Here is a 19,540-nt window from a genome sequence, read left to right on the forward strand (position 1 = left end):
TCCGATCACTAATGGTGTGAACGGCTTTCATTTTGACCACTCCAGGCGTGGAATTTGTCTCAACGATTTGTTGAATGAAAATAACCTAACTGTTGCCATGTCCATGGTGCCGGAGTCCAAGGTTTTTGATGTTTCTACATTTAAAGGTTCAGGCCAGGGGTCCTTTATAGATCACATATTACTATCTGCTGATCTTGCCAAACAGGCCTCCAGATTCACTATTCAAATAAACATCTATAGTGACCATAATCCCATAACCATTAGACTGGGTGGTGGAGTATTTGAACAGCGAATGAACTGTGAAGGCCGGGGAACCTTGAAATGTATAAATGGTAAACGTAGATTGAAATGGTCAATGGTAAACTATGAAAACCTGTACACTGAAATTAATAGGTCATGTGGTGAGGAACTTGCGGTTTGTGTGTCACCAGCCACATCCCCAGAGCAAACTCTAGCTGTTTTTGAGGTTGTGGTGTCATTAGTAGGATCTATGTTAACAGTCCCAGTGAAGGGACAAACCAGAAGTAATCCCAAATGGTTTGACCATTCTTGCTCCAAGGCAAGCTGAGATTTGTGAAAGGCGCTAAAAACTAAACCCAGAGATTCAGGCCAAATTAAAATTCTGCGATTGATTTACAAGAAATATCTTGCTAAACGAAAAAAAGAAATTAAGGCGTGTACCTGGGAGTCTCTGCTTGATCCATTAGTCCTGGGTAACAGTAGCAAATTCTGGGAAATTATTAATAAACCTTTGTTTGACAATCTCAGTGATACTGCACTTGGCACTAACATCCCAGAGGAGGACTGGGTCACTCATTTTAGTGCAATTTTTAAAAGCAATGAGCAACAGGCAGAAAACTGCTTTTCAACTCCTACGGAGAATTTTTTGTGCTTTTCAGTCAATGAAGTAGAGAAGGGCATTCAAGGGTTAACCAGTAATAAGGCTCCTGGCCCGGATGGCTTGCCTCCGGACCTTTTTAAATCCTGTATCTCATTATGGGCCCCTGTCCTTACTGCTGTAGTAAATGCAGCTGCGGCCTCTGGATGCCCAATGTCATGGGGGTTATCGACGATAGTGCCCGTGTTTAAAAAGGGTGATCGTAGTAGCCCGTTATGCTACAGGCCAATATCTCTAATTAACTCCGTAGCCAAAGTGGTAGGGGGTGTAATCCTGAATAGATTAACTGCATGGGCAAATGAGAACAATGTTATATCGCCAATACAATATGGTTTCAGACCTGGTCACTCGACAGTTACCCAGTGTCTGAACCTGTATTTGATTATAGGTAAATACACCATGGCCCGGCAGGGAACAGTCCACATGGCTTTTATGGACTTATCGTCCGCATTTGATTGTGTGGACAGAGGCAAATTATGGGACACCATGCTAAAGATGGGTGTAGAGCAGAATCTAATTAATTTACTGGCTGACCTGCACTCCGATACAAGAGCTAACGTTCGATACACCCAAGATCTGAAAGTGACGGGGAATATCAGAATTAATCGGGGTGGTCGACAGGGGTGCATTCTAGCTCCATTCCTCTTTAACTTGTATATTAACGAGTTAGAGGAATACTTGTTAAAAACCGGAGTGGATTACCCCTATGTAGGCCGGAAAGGCGTTCCAGTTCTGCTCTACGCGGACGATGCTGTCTTTATTTCAAGGACCGCAATCGGCCTCCAGACACTTTTAAACTCTTTCTTTGATTTCATGGAGTCTCGAGGCTTAAGTATTACCAATTCTAAGTCTTATGTCATGAAGACAGGCCTGGGGTCACGAAAATCCAACCTTTTTAACATAAATGGGGAAAAAATTCCAACTACCAAAACCTTCTCATACCTCGGGGTCCTTTTTGATCACCAACTATCTTGGGGCCCCGCTGTCCTGAGGAAGAAGGGCGAGGTAACCCGCGTCAACGCGGCCATACTTGATTTCACGAGAAAAATGGGCAATAGTCCGGTGGCTGCCTTGCTTAAACTATACCAGGCAAAGAGCATTTGCCTGGTATAGTATAGCAACTTCATTTTGGAACTCCATCCCCTTGCCGATTAGGCAGAGTAAGGATTTGCTCACCTTCCACAAGGGACTAAAAACCTGGTTATTCTCTCAAGCCTACCATTAACCTCTGTCAGCTTAGTGTTATGTTGTTCGGACTCTTCATACTTCCTATAGCGCCATGAAGCCCACGGGCGTACGAGCGCTTTACAAATTGATTTTAACATAACATTGCCGTTGCTTGCCACGGAAGCTTGCTCTGGGGCTATAGCCAGACGCGGGACCTGGAGGTTGTAGAAAATTATTTCTTGAAGCAGATACTGAGGCTGCCAAGGGGAACCGGAAACTTCTCTGTACATGAGGAGCTATGTGTGCCCTATTTAAGTGATAGAATAGCAGAGAATCCCCTATTGTGTTGGTTGAATTGCTGGCTAAACAACGACATACCTCTTACCCATGATATATTAAAAGAAGCCTTAACATGGGATGGTAAGATTAAGGTTCCGTGGCTGAAGTATATCAATGAACGCCTTACTGAAATAGGACGGCTTGATTTGTTTTTAACCCCAGACTCTATCACTAAATTAGATGTCACCTTTGTGAAAAATACATTCATGACAACCAGGTATTTAGCCTGGGAGGAGGCCGAGCTACAGAAAGACAGTGTTAGGAAACGCGCTTTACTTAAAACCTGTCTACAAATGGAACCATATCTATCATGGCCCATGACTGGCTATGAACGTTATCTATTAACAATGTTCAGTTTTGATTTGTTTCATCTCTTACTGGCAGTACCGAGTGGGGCCCATCGAGGTCAAGTGTTGCCAGCTTGCGGCTGCGACGGAAAGTCTCCGCAAGATCTGGCACACTTTTTATTTATTTGTCCTTATTACACAGTACCCCGGAGGCTATACCTAAAACCACGCCTCAAAGAACTGAAAATTGCACAGATTAAACCAGCACTTTACTACCTTCAACTTCTGAACTGTGACTGCACTTTATTTGTATGCAGCTTTCTGAAATTAGCAATTTTCAGGAAAAGTATGGAGGGATAATTATGCTGTTGTTGTTAGGTATTTTTAACTTTTTAATCTTGCTGTAACTATTTATATTCTTAAAGTGTTTATTCTGCCTGTTACTCTTGTTTTATATTGTTTATGTAAATTCTCGTCTCACAAATGAAATGGATTACCTGTTTTTACCTGTATGCTTATGAATTGTGCTTTTATGATTGTAATGTTAACAATCGAATAAAGTCATTTGAACTTGAACTTGATCCGATCACTGTTTTTTTTAATATTAGTTTTATTTTATTTCCAATACATTAATACATGTAACATTATCACAATTCCAGTATATTTGTCAATCACAATTTACACCACATAGAGATCTCCTTGTGCAGATCCCTGCCTGTCCTTATCCTGTATTGTTTAGTGAGTATTGATCCGATCACTTTTTATCCTTGGGTTGCTCGCCACCATTATTGTTCTTCAAAAAGAAATTATCCTTTTCTTCTCCGATTTTGATGGAGTTGTTAGGATACCAAACCTGTGCACACCTGTCAGTTCTTACAGCCTGTGCAAGTTCTTCATGAGAGGGGTAATTTGTAGTCATAAGGAGAATCCACCTTGGCATTGATAGGCTATGTAATATACTTTCTAATATACTAAAGCACTGTCAGTCCAATCGTGAAGGTAGGCGGCTGGTCACAGAGGTTGGTTGGCATTCTTCATCCTTCTAGTTAGTACTGTACCTCTGACTTGCATATTTGTGCACTGTGCCTGACTTTAGCCTCAAGTCTCTTGCGATGCTAGTGACCATAATCACTGTCACAACTTGAGGTGCTGTGCTGGTCCAAACTATATCACCAGCATTTTGTTCACACTGCTAACTCTATTGTAACAGTTGTGTTTGCTTTTTCAGGCACCAGGTTCATTCCATGATTTTGCTGCTCATTTCTCTAAAGCGGAGTGGAAGCTTTTGCATACATGGCAGAGAGAACTTTATGAAATGGTGATGAAGGAAATCCAACAAGCATTGACTTCTCTGGGTAAAGTTACATCATTAAATTTTATGAAGATTGGATGACATTAGATAACTGGCATGATTTCTCTTCAACCGGTCCTGACTTATTTTATGATTAAACTTTTGAACATTATTGAAAAAAATGATTTTTAATTGTGTTCATATTCTTCTAAAACACTAACATGCAAGGTTCCCCAAAACGTATTGCATCTAAAGTTAAACTTCAAATATTTTTTTATTTGCATTGTTGAAATAGTCTTCACACAAGCCAAACAGTTCATAGTTTACTATCACATCAGTACGGTGCATTTGTGCAACATATCAGGTAAGGATTCACCTTAGGCTTTTCATTTCTCCTCGGAGGCCACCCCTTGTTGGATTCTTCCGTTTAGTATGACTGTGGATATTGTAGTTTCATCTTGGTACCCTCCATATGCAGCTCCTCTCCCTGAAGACTTTGAGATCGATGTGCCGGAGGAGCAGACCTCTCAAGCAGTTATGACACAATACTTACATAATTTGTTTGCTATATTGTTGAATAACAGAGTGAATTTCCATTCATAATTAAAAGTCCCTTCTGTATCCTTGAGCTAATATGATAGTCTTTTCTGTGTCATCAAATGGCACGACTCCCAGATCAGCCTCTCCCGCCTAGGTGGGAGAAACCACTGGATTCCAGGGATAGCTTAAATAAATATGGGGGCTAGCCCATCCTGACATCGGGCTATACTCCCCACCAATAACGCCTCTCCAGTGTTTCTGCTCCATGGCCCTTTAGCCTGAATATTTCAGACATACCATTGGTAAGCATGAGGTAATTGGTATTCTTTTGGGTGTATTTTTAAAATGAGAAGTGGCTTAGAGGGGTTCAAAGCCCCCCCCCCCCATTTCTGATTCTCCTGGTTAGCAGGTGTTTTCCATATTTATGTAACCGAAATAGAAAGCCCCCCCCCCCATTTCTGATTCTCCTGGTTAGCAGGTGTTTTCCATATTTATGTAACCGAAATAGTGGACACTACCAGTCATTGGCCAATTTTTCATATCCAGCGTACTCCTTACCAAAAGGCTGCCTCCCATTTGTGGGTGGACCGAACACCAGTTACAGCAGTGTACAAAAATAACCATCTGAAGTCCTCACTGACACCACATTGACATCAGACTTCCTTCAAACTGTCCAGGTTGTGATCAGTTCCTGTTCCATGTAATAAACTCACCCCAAAAGGTGGGATAGTGTTTCTATCAGAAGTGTCGGGAAACTGGGTAGTAGGATTTTTGTCGATCTCCCCAGGTTCCTGAACTTTCCCTGATGAAATATAAGTAAAAAACCATGGTTTAAGCCAAAGTTTGACATTTGCAGGGCATTCTAGATAAGAAAATGTAGCGTTATTGAGTCTCGTCACACCATCCTGGACTACCCTGGGTGTCTAGTTTTCAGAAATGTATATGGTTAGTAGGTTTCCCTGGATACCAGCCAAGCTCAGGGCCAAATACCCCAGCTACCTACCTTGCCAGAATGAGTGAATCTGTAAGGAAAATCATGATTGTTGCATTTTTGAAGACTTTCCTGTCGCCGGTGGGATGCTCAAGCACACCACTGGGGTACCATTTTTCTCAGTTAAAATGTATAAACCCTAAATATTAAGACATTTGTTATTATCAATTGACTTACACTCCATTATTTTTTTCAATAAGTAAGCCAGTGTGCAAGAAAGAACACATATTGCAAAATGCCCTCTTCAATTAGGACACAAAACACCAAATTCAGAGTTTATAATAACCACTATTCTTAAAGGTGTCTTGCGCACATTTGAAAAATGTATAGATTTCCTCCATACCCATTTTTCATTTTATGAATTTGAATTGATGCATAGTAAGCACTTAATAGAAAATCAATAATTACTATAGATCAGTTCATGGGTTTGAGCATTGCATACGTTTGTACAACCAACAAACACTACATGTTCCTGCTACCAGACGGAGGTTAGTGTATATTGCTTTTATAAATCCGCTATTGGAGCAAAAGATTACCAACAAAAAAATTGTCACATATCAATACATGCATTTATGATTAGCTAACGAGAATAAAGATGACCTATGTTGTGGTAATATGGGATTGTTGAAATTGATCAGCCTCGTTTTCGGCAAGAAAACAACTGATGTGCAAAAGTGGGTACTCTCCCTTATGATTAAGCCGTATATGGTTTAGTGTTGTAAAGATGTGATGCTATTATTTTATTGGACATATATGGCATATATGGCATATATCTTTCCCTTTGTTGCAACTTTATATTGCATCAGCATGACAGCTTACTAAGTGTGATCACCTAGATTTTTTGGTTTGAACATTTTCTTTGTGTTCTTGTTTGTATTTTTATCTCATTAAAAATTATCATTGACTTTTGTCGTTGATAATTTTAGGGTTTTTAACTTTAAATTGATTGATTGATTTATTGGTTGACAGTGAGCTGAATGTGTTTTATGCATGTTTATTTTCTTTTAACAACAGCCCCTCGGATTTCCAACTCTATTTTTGCATTAAGACCTAAAGAAAAGGAAGATTTGTTCCATACAGATCATCAAGACTCTGAGATGAAAAACAAAACTGATTGTTCTCTAAGTAAGTCATGGTAATTATGTGTTTGGGTAACATCTGAGAAATCGTTAGGGTTACTTGCCACAGATTCACCGAACGCGCACACAAGCACAACCATTCTCATGCATTAAGCATACAAACTGGTACTCTAATACATACAGGATTGCACAACCACCAGCACACACATACTACTTTCAGTTGTGTGAAAAAGTATGTTAAAATAATCTCTATGCATAATCTCATTTCACTGAATCTATTCCAAGGCTGAAGTAAGGAGGAGATTGGAAAGTTTGCACTGCTAAGATCAATTTGTGTGAATCTCTGGTCACTGGTTCAATCCTATCCTTCTTCATGCATTGATAGGTCAAATTAATGCCATTTAGTAATGTAGATGTAACATCTTTCACAGTGCTACAGAACAGCAAAACTGCATTTATGAGCACTACATAAAAATAGGATTCCTATTAAGTATTATCATTTACCAAAAACATGAATTTTCGCTTTAAAGTATAAAAAACAATTAAATTAGACCTTTTGACACGCTTGACAGGTATGGTGTAGCTCTAAATTAGTAGAGGGATACGAATTTGTCTGTTAATACTGGTACCAATAATGACTTCAAAATTATAATTGTTTTAATACATTTTCGCTGCCTATGTTTCTTAATTGTTTTTAAATTCATATTTGTACATTGGTATCAGATGAAACACATTTTAATTCAAAGTGATTTCTTTTTCTACTGTAGATCCAACTGTTGCATAACCAAGCACTAATTTACTGGTTGGGCATGAAGAGACCATCATGCCTCACGGTTTTCACGGTTTTCGTTGTTTTTCATTTACCTAACCCTTACATAACTAGCCCTTTTACTAGCTTGTGCTGCCCACTGTTGTTGTGTTTTTCATTTCTGTTGTGGTATGATTTGTTTTTGGTACAGGTTATTTATTTACATCCAGTGTTGTGCTGATTTATTTCACATCATGTCCAACGATTATAATTGAATAATGCATGAAATCTCTTTTCCCTGTTATCATAAGGATATTGCAGTTCTCGGAGTAATTCACAGACCATATAGAAGAAGTTGTTAACTAAAATACGAGGCGACCCAGTATCCCTAGGAACCCGGGTGGATATATAGAAGCAAAAAAAATAGGTTCCCTTGGGGGAAGCTTACTCCTTAGCTTCCTAGACTTGAAGATAAGGTCAAGGTCAAGCAGGTGTTTAGCAATCGACTATCGATTTAATTAATACCCATATAATCAAGTGTGCACAGTCCTGTGCAGACTTCAGGTATACACATTTACATATGGTACAAATAACCACAATTCTGACAACTAACTGTATGTGCTCTTTGTGAATGACACCGTATAGGTGATTTATGTGATATTTAGTGAACAAAAGGTGCACAGTGGAACATACTCAATGAAAAACGCATTATGACCGTGTTGGACGAATTAAGGTTATGGAAGCCTTGGTTCAGGGTTTCGCCTATGGCATTTATTTGACGGAGTCAACGATCAACATGTCAACGTTTCAACCAAAAAAATGTCAATTTAAAGACGGAGTCTTCTTCAACAGGACAGACAATGTAGACACCTACAACAAAGAACATATCAGTTATTTGTTCAGTAATACAGTGTATTCATAAAAGACATCATGTGAAAATAAACGTATAGGTGGCCTTACCTCTGACATTTTGAGAGTAAACCGTAAATTGGGTCTCACTCAATGAGATTAGGCACAGCGATCTGAAATGTATAATGTTGTTCATAGGAGACAATACCGGGTAATGTATTCTAAAAACGTGAAATCTTGGCCCAGTGTACAGACAAACTTGCAAGGTCTGCATGCTTTATCAGTATTACGGAGTGACGAGGTTGTGTCATTGTACCTAGAAAGTACATTATTCACAACATTGGAGCAAAACCCGTTAAAAAGAAAGTGAACTCATTCTTATCCTAGACCAGGTGTGTTCTCAACGTGCGAGACACCAAATGTGTTCGAGGTGATGAGATCCCTCGTATCACCCATCCATTCAATTATATGCTCAACCCCCTCTATATAGCTTCACATCCATGGCGTCTTGCTTCCTTCAACCTGTGTTGCTTCCCATGCTCCCTACCAGGTTGCTTCTCCCCCAGCCCTGCTGTGTTGTTTCCTCGTTGCCTGACACGGTGCTTGCCCACACTGCTATTATTTGAAGAAAAAAAAACAGCTTGCCTAATTTTTTTGGGGTGCATGCCTGCATGATGTGCCCTACATAACTATGCTACTACCGCATCGTAGCAGCTTTTTAATTTTTTTCTTTCTTTAAGCATTTTGCACAGCATCGTGGATGGTGCACAGCATAGCTAATAACTATTGGCAACGACAACCAGTCCAAAAGGTGAGACCTATTGGCTTTGCCAATGATTGTTTAAAAATACTATATCTGGTATCCTGCCTTCCCCCCCACCTCCCAGTGAGCCTTCTCTTCCCAGTCCCCAACTGAATGCCATGTTCTCTACATAAAGTGAAAGAGCGGGTAGCCAGCATCTGCTACAACAGCGAACTGAGCCATATCAGCAATTATTTTAGTCCTTGAAGAGCTTTAACTATCAGGAGAAATGGTGTTTGCTGGCTGAAGAGCATCACCCTAATTCCACTGCTTTGCTCAGAGTTCTATCAGGCAAGGCGAGGGAAGCCCAGGGATGTGAGTGCTTACAAAGTGACATCACTCCACTTTAAATCTGGTATTTATGCTAACAGCATTGAATGGGAGTCATACACAATACAAAAATAGTTGCATTTGTGTATACAGTTCTTGCAGTCATCCATATGCCCCGCCTGCATAGGTATCTGACCCACTGTACTGATTTTTGGTCAGGAATGGCACCCCATGCGTTACCCTCTTATTGCTATTGGACTACAGCTCTTGTCATGACTTAAGTGACATGAGCATGTTGGTGATAGCATGCTCTTTTTTATATATTATAGGAATCATTAGTGTGACCAGGCCTTTTTACCTATGGTAGGCAGTGGTGCCTACCAGCCAAGTTTGGTAAAGTTTTTGCCGCTGTGTACTTAACTCACCCTTGACTTACATGCTGTCTGCATGTAGCACAGTGCAGCATGTGATGCGTTTGTGTGCGTGCCAGGATGTATGTGTGCCTATGGATTGTATAAAACATAGGGGCCTGTGGGTTTCATTTTCAAAGCACAGGGCCTGTAAAGGGTAGTTGAAGGCGAGGACTGCAACGCCCCAGACAGGAGCAGTGGGTTTCTGAGATTCCTGAGGTGGGAACACACACACTGGACGATGAGCAACTCCCCTGTGCCCCTCAAAGGTCTCTTTGGTTCAGGAATTACTGGCCAGTGGGTCCTGAGCTCATTGTCAGATGAGATATTGGTACTGATAAGGTTGGAACAGAAGGACCAGGGAATCATAGGAAGGGAGGGCTCAGGCCTTTGAACCTTTGTGAGGCCTTTTTCAGTGGAGGCAGACAGCCAGGTACGATCCCTGGTTACTGTCTTGGCCTGTGTGGTGGGTCAGTCAGAACTGCAGACTATTCAGTTTTGTCATACTGTCCATTTTCAGAGGACTTGGCAAAGGGAAGGGCACGTCAAATGATTGAACACCCACAACACACATTTCATAGGTCCAGACACTAAATCTAATCAGTGTCTGGATATGGACTATAAAGATGGGAGCACAAGCTCTACAAGATGTTCAACAGTGCTGTGCACCAACGTGCAAGGAAGCTCACCAAGACTTCTCGCTCCTGTAACCAGGACTACAGACCAAGGGCTGCTAGTCTCTCTGAATGGCTAGTGGCCATCACCCAGGAAATCAAGACCACTTTCCCTGAGCCTGGAGCACCAGCCTTTTGCTGCATGCCTGCCTGCCAAGACCTGCAGACCCTGTGAGGAGGAGGGGAGCACCTGGAGTGAGCGAGGCCCTGCGCGGATCCTGTTGAGTGGACCCTGGTTAGCCAAGTGTGAGCCATCGAGTCTAGTCAGGACTTTTGCGAGAGGTCTGGCCATTTGCTCTGTCTCATGGAAGTTGGCGACCCCTGTATGCAAAGTTAAGGCCATTGCCATTACTGTGTAAAGTCAGCAAATCACCCCAACCTGGATGCCAGGAGGGGTCCACCATGAAGATGGGCCATCGCCCTTTCTGCTTTAAGTTGACAGCACCCATCCCCTGTGGGCAGGTGGAGGCCACAGTGAAGTTAGGGCCTCACCCTTGCCTTGTAAAGTCAACGACCCCTGCATAACAGATGGGGGACACCGTGAAGTCAAGATGTTCACCCTGGATCCTTGTATCTAAAAGAAACACATAGTGATGGATTCCTTACCTTAGAATTATCCCCAGGCGTCAGACTGAATCCGGAAAGATTTTCCATCCGCAGTACCCCTGGGCGCCGGTAGGCGTTGTCGTGCGGCTCCGCATGCATCGTTGGCGTCGGGCTGACTTAGCTGGAGCTACTTAACTGAGCCCATACGCGTTGACATCAGTTCTTTCTTTTTCCGTGCCAGCAAGTGCAGATCCGGGAAGAGCAAGTACCCCCAGTCATTTTTTGTCTGAGTTTTTTGTGGCCTTTTACCTCATCTTTTCGAGTCGATCGACTTCTGGTGTCGTAGGGATGCCCGGTTTCAAGAACTGTGGTGACTGTCACCGCATGATGTCGGTGACGGACCCACATCGCGTGTGTCTCTACTGCCTGGGGTGCGACCACAACCCCAAGTCGTGCCCCGACTGCCGGGCCATGGCGCTGAAGACTTTGTGGGACTGGTCCCGAAAATTGCTTGAAGTCCGGCAGTCGGCTCCGCGCCGCTCGTGGTCCCGGTCCCATGGGAGGTCGTAGGACCGACCGCGGAGTTGTCACCATCATTCTTCTGGATCTAAGTCTTCGCACTCTGGGTCAGGTAAGTCATAGCATTCCAAAAAGAATTCTAAGAAGCATCCTCGATCTTCGACTTCCCTTCCACCTTCGCGGCTGAGGGTGCGAGCGGTGCCACCCCGCGGCTCGGCGGAGCCTGCAACGTCGCCCCCAGTCTACCCCCCCTTCCCAGGTGCGGGGGCAACACCTACTCAGTTGAAAAAGTTTCTTGCTGCCATTGCCTGACTCTAGGCCGTCTGGCCCCGCCGGTACACTTGCGGGCCCGACTGGGGGTCCTGCTATGCCATCTCCGGCCCGGTGTCGCCGGTGGCTCCGGCCCTGACGCTGCAGGTCCCCCAAGGATCTGGGATCGGATCCTGATTGACGCCGGTTGACCTAGTGATACCTCCACTGGCGCCAATCTCCCCGGCACCGCTTCCGACGTCGCCCGCTCCTCATGACGATGTCGTCCCTGGGTTCAGCCCGACCCGGACACGGTGCCGGATCGGCGTCGTCCGCGCCGATACCGAAGCCGTTTGGCACTTTTGTGTCCTATGTCCCTCCTCCTTATTTTGAGCCTGTTCCACAGACTTGGGAGGACTGGGAGGGGTCTGAGGACCCTCTAGCACAGGACTGTGCTTATGATCCGGACTTGGCAGAGGATTTGGGGAGGTCAGTGGTCTTGACACCTCGCCTGACCGTGGCCCACGGAGGAGGGAGCTAGTTACGCAGGGGTGTTGCGTAGGGTGGCTGAGGCTCTCCACCTCGACCTCCCTACGGTGGCCGTCAGGACTATTCTCCTGACAGAAGTGCGCCAACCGGCTCTACCTCTTCGGAACCTTTGCTGCCTTTTAATGAATCACTATCCGACGTTCTTTTGGGCACCTGGTCCAGGCCCAACACAGAGGCTCCTGTGGATAGGAACGTGGCCCGACGCCATTGCCCGGCCCTGGGCGACTCCCTCTTCCTTACCCAACACCCCACCCCTGAGAGCTTGGTTGTCCAAGCCTCTACATCCCAGAGCGCGATCCCTACTGCACCTCCGGATAGGGAATCCAAAAAGCTGGATCAGTTTGGTAAGAAACTGTTTTCATCTGCCAGCTTAGGGCTACGGTCGGTGAACACCGCATGCCTCTTGGGCCGTCATACCCACTCTCTGTGGGACATGGTTGCGCAGGTGCTGCCTAACTGCCCGGAGGAAACCCAGGTAGTTCTTTCCCAGGCGATTGCGCCCGGGAGAGACGCAGCAAACGTTGTTGACGAGACACCGCCGACTCATTGGGCAGGTCGATTTCCATGTTGGTGGCGCTTCGGCACCACGCCTGGTTGAGGACAACTGGCTTCTCAGGGGATGTCCGAAACACTCTGATGGACATGCCCTTTGATGGCATTCGCCTTTTTGGCCATAAGGCAGATAGTGCGTTGGAGCGCTTCAAGGACTAACGGGCTACGGCCAATTCCTTGTGCCTGTCGGCCGCTCGGCCTCCTCCCCCTTCTGCTTTTCGTTTCTTTCATGACCACGGAAGAGGCGCCCCACAGCGTTCGCAAAGCCACAGACCACAGCAGCAACAACCTCAGCGTGGTCGCAGACGTGGGAACCGTTGAGGCAGTTCACCCCGCAGCATCCACTACAAAGCCTTCCTAGTTTGACCTTTCAGGCCCATCAGACGCCAGTGGGTGGACGAATACGCCATCATCTCCACCACTGGCGCAACATCACTTCGGAGAAGTGGATGCTGCAAATTGACTGAAGAGGCTACTCCCTCCCCTTCGAGACAACCCCTCCAGCCATGCCACCTCAGTACCACAGCATGTCCGGGGATCACTTGGCGCTTCTACAGCAGGAAGTATTGGCCCTCTTGGCCAAGGGGGCCATCGAGCACGTTCGAACGCCATAAGTAGGTTGTGGTTGTTATTCCACTACTTTCTGGTTCCAAAGAAGGACAAGGGCCTACATCCTATCTTGGACCTTCAGAACGTCAACCGCTTCCTCTGAAAGGAGAAGTTCAAGATGCTCACACTTGCTCAGGTCTTGTCTACCCTGGACCTGCAAGACTGGATGGCGGCGTTGGACTTGCAGGACGCTTTTTTCATATTGCCGTCTTGCGTGCCCACATGTGCTACCTCGAATTCACGGTAGGCCACCAGCACTTTCAGTTCACCGTGCTCCCCTTTGGCCTTACCAGCGCCCCTCTGGTGTTCAGGAAAGTGATGGCGGTGGTCGAAGCTCATCTGTGCAGATCAGGGGCTTCAGTCTTCCCCTATCTCGACGACTGGCTGTTGAAGGCGGGCTCGCCCCAGGCAGTTGTCTCCCACCTCAGACTACGGCCGACCTGCATTTGCTGGGATTCTCCATCAACATGCCGAAGTCTCACCTGATTCCCTCACAGAAGCTCCTTTTCATCGGAGCGGTTCTGGACTCTGCGCAGTTTTGGGTTTATCCTCCCGAGCAGCGAGTCCGGGACATTCAGGCTATGATTCCGATCTTTTAGCTTATGTCCCGGGTTTCGGTAGGAATGACCCTTCGACTACTGGGTTTGATGGCCTCCTGCATCCTGCTGGTGGATCATGCCAGATGGCATATGCGGGCTATGCAGTGGGACCTGAAGTTCCAGTGGGCACAGCATCAGGGCAACCTGTCCGATCACGTCCAGATCTTGAAGGGCACTGCACAGAAATTGCAGTGGTGGCTTACGAACCGTAATTGGGTCAATGGCAGATCCCTCTCCCTTCCCCAACCGGAACATACAGTTGTGATGGACTCGTCCCTTCTGGGATGGGGCGGCCACATGGAGGAGGCGGAGATCAGAGGCCTGTGGTCTCCGGCAGAGTCCAAGCTCCACATCAATCTTCAGGAGCTTCGGGCGATCTGACTTGCACTGAAGGCATTCCTTCCTTCTGTCATGGGGAGAGTAGTGCAGGTGTTCACCGACAACACCACCGCCATGTGGTACTGCAACAAACAGGGTGGGTGGGGTCGTGGACCCTTTGCCAAGAGGCTCTGCGCCTCTGGGATTGGCTGGAACATCAGGGCATGTCCCTGGTGGTTAAGCACCTGGCAGGTTCTTTGAACGCCAGGGCGAACAAACTCAGCCGCCGGTGCATAATGGAGCAGGAATGGCATCTGAACTTGGACGTGGCGTAAGGTCTCTTTCAGCAATGGGGAGAGCCTTGGTTAGATCTATTCGCCACTGAAGAGAACGTGCAACGCGCAATGTCATCAGTTCTGCGTGTTGGAATTTCCAAGGCGGCACCCGCTCTGCGACACTTTTTGTCACAAGTGGATTTGCGGTCTGTTGTACGCCTTTCCGCCTATAACAATTCTGCCCAGAGTGCTGAAGGAGATCAGGCGCGACTGGCTCCGGACTGGGTTTGAAGTGCATGGTATCCCGAGCTACTCAGTATGAGCATCGATTCCCTGATTCGTCTGCCTCTTCGGGAGGATCTTCTGTCGTAGCAGCAGTGGACGGTCTTCCACCTGAACCTGCCCAGTCTCCACCTCCTCGCATGGAGATTGAGCTGCGGCAGTTAACGTCTATCAACCTACCCCCCGAAGTCTGTAATGTTATCTTGGCAGCCAGGCGTCCCTCCACTAAGACGGTATACACCTGCAGGTGGAATACGTTTGTGGTATGGTGCACAGCAAAGGCTGTGGATCCTCTTTCTGCCCCTCCATCAGAGGTTCTTCATTTTCTTCTCTCTTTGGCCCAGCAGGGCTCTGCTCTGGGCACTATCAAGGGCTAACTCTTGGCCATTTCTGCCTTTTTAAGGCTTCCAGATCAGCCTTCCCTTTTCAAGTCCCCTGTCTTAAATAGATTCTTGAAAGGCATCATGCACATGTTTCCTCGTGTTCCTTTCGTGATGCCTCAGTGGAACTTGAATCTAGTTCTTACTTTTCTGATGTGTGCTCCTTTTGAGCCACTTCACAATTGCCCTCTTCATCTCCTCACTCTAAAGACTGCTTTCCTGGTTGCCATCACCTCTGCCAGAAGAGTGAGTGAGCTCTAGGCTCTTTCTTCTAAGCCTCCTTTTCTCTCTGTCCATCTGGACAAAGTTGTTCTAAGGACTTGTCCTTCTTTTCTGCCAAAGGTTGTCACTGCCTTTCACATCGGGCAGACCACCACTTTGCCTACCTTCTTTCCACCTCTGCATCCCTCAAAAGAGTAAGAGAGGCTCCACGGTCTTGACCCAAAACGTACGCTCTCTTTCTATCTGGACCGCACACAACAGTTCCGGGTGGATGACCAGCTCTTTGTTGGCTACGTGGGCGCCAAGAAAGGCCGGGCTGTTCACAAACGGACCATCTCTCGGTGGGTCGTTCTGTGCATAAACGCTTGTTACTCCTTGGCTAAAAAGGAGCCTCCGGTGGGGTTGCGCGCCCACTCTACCAAGGCGACGGCAGCCACTACTCCTCTGGGACGGGGAGTTCCCTTGTATGACATCTGTCAGGCAGCTACCTGGGCCTCGCTGCACACTTTTACCAAGCACTACTGCCTGGACAGTCAAGTCCGGAGAGACCATGGTTCGCAGCCCCACCACCGAGGTTGGTATTGCTGGGGTATCTATTCTAAGGTAAGTAATCTATCACTACGTGTTACTTTTGGATGCACAAGTTACTTATATTCGGTAACAATATATCTGTAAGAAACATTAGTAGTGATAGATTCTTTACCGCCCCACCCATCCTCCCTGTTCTGCGAACTGATTTCTAGGGTTAAGGTCATCCCTTTCAGGGCCCCTTGTTTCATGGCACCAGTGATCAGTTTCTTGCATGGCTCTGCGTTCCTCGCACGGAAAGTCGTGTACAGAACTGACGTCAGCATGCGTGGGCGCGTCTAAGTAGCTCCAGCGACGTCATCCCGGCGCCAACGACGCACGCTTAGCCGCACGATGACGCCTGCCGACGCGCAGGGGTACTGCTGCCGAAAAAACTTTCCGGATCCAGTCTGATGCCTGGGAGTACTTCTAAGGTAAGGAATCTATCACTACCAATGTTTCTTACAGATATATCGTTACTGAAGGTAAGCAACTTGTGCATCAAGGGCATTATCCATGAAGGACCTGCCTTAGAAGACAATTTACATGGCAGCACTCTATCCGCATTCTTGGGAGCTGCATAGAAGACATCTAACAGTGATGTGGGCTGTCCGGAGACTGTGGCCGCCCGGACGTGACATCAAAAAAGACCATGAGATATTGCGGTCATTTGGCATCGAGGGGCTGGAAAACTCTGATAAAGCACCACTATCCCCCTGCAATTGCCGGCTATCATCGGGTCCCTTTAGACTGGTCTAGGTTGCTAGGCCTCCCAGGGATTTAGAGGAACTTTGTGCGTAGCACAGCTGAAGTTGAGTCTTAAGACCAAACCCGTACTCATTTGCTGACTAGCATGGGCCACATCTAAATGTCACTGTTATTATTGAATGGGGAATAATCAGCCCCACTAGAAGGAAAGGGGGACTCGGGATGCTTCCCAAGATGATGCTAAGTGGAAACCTTAAGAAACAGTGGATATTATTTAATGTGTAGTTTTTATGTTTTGTATGTTTTATATCACATACTACTTTTATCCCAAAAGCCAGTACTTCACTTTACAGTAAGTGATGAAAGGGTAGTACTTGGCCCAGTTCCTCGGTACCCATCCATAGTAGGTCAGGCTCTCAGACATCGGAGGTGAAAGGCCACAACCCCCACAGTAAGACTCGGTAGCCCCAGCTTGCCCCATGGCTGTCTGAAAAAGTGTTCAGACATCCATGAATTATACAGTTATTGCAGGCTTCCATTACTGCCAATCTATTATATGATTGGTTTAGTTGTAGAGCTCTCAGAGACAGGTCTCCTAGAAGTACAAAGCCCTCCTTAATGGGCATTACACAGCAGCTTTTAATGGCCCCTGAAAAGGGAGTTGCTGCTGTGTCATGGTGGTCTTGTAAGCAACAGTTCAAGTGCGCCACCCCAAAATCCTGTTGCAAAGGATGAGAACGCAGCTCAGGTATTTGCGCTGGAATTCCTAGTTCAGATCAAATCTCTTTAACAAAAAATCCCAGGTAATGTTAGCTACAATTGTGGCATCACGTTGTTTTTAAGTATGGAGTTCGACATGGTTCTGTAAAATCAACTTTAATTTTAATTTCTATATAAATTTGTTGCATAACTTGCCAGACTAGAAAAAAATATGTTGTCATGCTTTGCTAACCACACTCTTTATTTTTTCTCATTACTGATAATCTGACTCCCTGAAGCTCACTTTAAGATCTTCAAATGCTGGGTATATCATCATTATTGACAAGTGTTAAACTACTGTGAGGTGTAGTTATAACTGGAGTGGCGTTAACTAGGCAAGAGGTAAAATATGCGGAAATGACAATTCTGAAAAATGTTAAAGTAAAGTGGTTTGACCCATGGCCCTAAAACGAAGACCAGGTAAAGAAACTGATACTAATATGTGAGTTTTACATCAGTCATCTAGTCACACGAAGGGCCTTACTGAAGGGGTGAGAGAGTGTATTAGTTCACTCCATATTCAATATTTAAATTGCCTATTGGTAGGTGTCCCAGGATAACTGCTGGGCTACCTTCAGAAGGTATAAACTTCAAATGTGCTAATGCAGTGAAGGGCTTGAAAAGGATATGAACACTAAACCCCCATTTTGAGATGACTTCATTTGTCTCCTTAGCCCAGCAAAAAATTGACGTTATTTGTTTGATGATTATACTTTTGATTTGTATGCCTTTAGCCTGTTATATTGGGAAGAATTATTTCAAGGTTGTCAGCCTAGTGGATGCTTGAAATTCATTTCTCAATCATTATTCAAAGTTTCTAGATTAAGGGCGAGTTCCTTGCATGGCAAAACCATGTCAGTATTTGTTGCACGTAGCTAGAACCTGCTGCCTCTAGCTCTTAATAATTGCACTTTTGTCTATTTTTAAAGAGAAACATTATACTAAAAACGGAATACATAAGCACCATCTTCCCTCTGTCTTGTCCTGTCCACAAATTTGGAGGGCTACTACTAGCATGTCTAGATCTCTGTGTATAGTCATAATCTAGTGAATAGTCCCGCTCATGTGCGGGGACCCCGGAGCAATCAAAAATAATCTCTTAAGCTGTCTTCTTTGCAGTACTGCATAGACACTTAAGAGAGAAATAAAGACAAATAATGCAGCCTATACATGCATGGCTACACTGTCCAGTACTTCAACTTGAAATGCAAGGATATTCCACAAATATCACACTTAGACCTGTCTGCCAGGTTTCACCATGGAGAACACTTCCCCCTTCACCAAATCCTTGGAATGATAGAGAGGAAGGACAGGACAGACAAGCCCCCATAGGCTGCCATTATGTGGCTTAAAAAGGGATACCTTGCCTTTAAGGAAACTTTCCAGAACTCTCCTGGTATCCCAGATTGCACAGCAACTCCCTCCACTTTCAGTTCTTTTTTCCGGCTCCTGCTAGCAGGACCCTGGAGCATTGAGCTCTCCCTTTTTTGTTTTTTTTCTACTATTTGTGCACTTTTAAAGTGTTAGAGTGTGTTCACTCGACGTGTTTTTGCCTTGTCTCATCTTTGCTGGTGTTTCTCTGGTGTTTTGGCCCAGGAAATAGGCAAAATCGGATCCTCCCAGGGAGTGCATCCTGTGCCTGCCTTCTTCTCATGTTCCTGAGGAGTGTGATATCTGTCTGCAGTTCCCTAAAAGGACCCTAAAGGACAGAGAGAAGACCAGGCTCCAAGGCTTGGAGCAGAGAAGGCAGCAAGGAAAAGGTGGGTCTGGGCATGAAGGGGCTCCTTCCTCTGCCCGTGCGTCGGCCTCTGGGGGGTCCCTCAGTAAAGAAAAGGCCAGAAAACGCCACCGGTCTCCGTCGACGTCGATACCCTCGACGTCGGCGTCGAAAGGAATGACCACAGTCTGTTCCCCGTCTCCCCAGGGCTCTGGGTCGAAGCGCCGTCGACGTTCGACGTCGAGGGGACTGACATCGAGACATTCGACGAGGTCGACATCGAGGACTGGTTCGTCGTTGAGCTATCATCGACGTCGAGAGGGGTCAAGACGCCAGCGCTCGCC

The 19,540-nt window shown here is 45.8% G+C and overlaps 1 protein-coding gene across 1 annotated transcript in view; it reads left to right on the forward strand.

Moving 5' to 3' along the window:
* Window positions 1-19,540, forward strand: part of LOC147712331 (uncharacterized) — a 240,567-nt gene that overhangs the window by 16,399 nt on the left and 204,628 nt on the right. The window contains exons 2-3 of the mRNA XM_086923032.1: window positions 3,920-4,046; window positions 6,528-6,638. Of these exons, the coding sequence (XP_086779158.1) occupies window positions 3,920-4,046; window positions 6,528-6,638 (238 nt within the window). The remainder of the gene's footprint in view (window positions 1-3,919; window positions 4,047-6,527; window positions 6,639-19,540) is intronic.

The sequence above is a fragment of the Lissotriton vulgaris genome, chromosome 5, assembly GCF_964263255.1.
Source record: "Lissotriton vulgaris chromosome 5, aLisVul1.2, whole genome shotgun sequence".
Lineage (NCBI taxonomy): Eukaryota > Metazoa > Chordata > Amphibia > Caudata > Salamandridae > Lissotriton > Lissotriton vulgaris.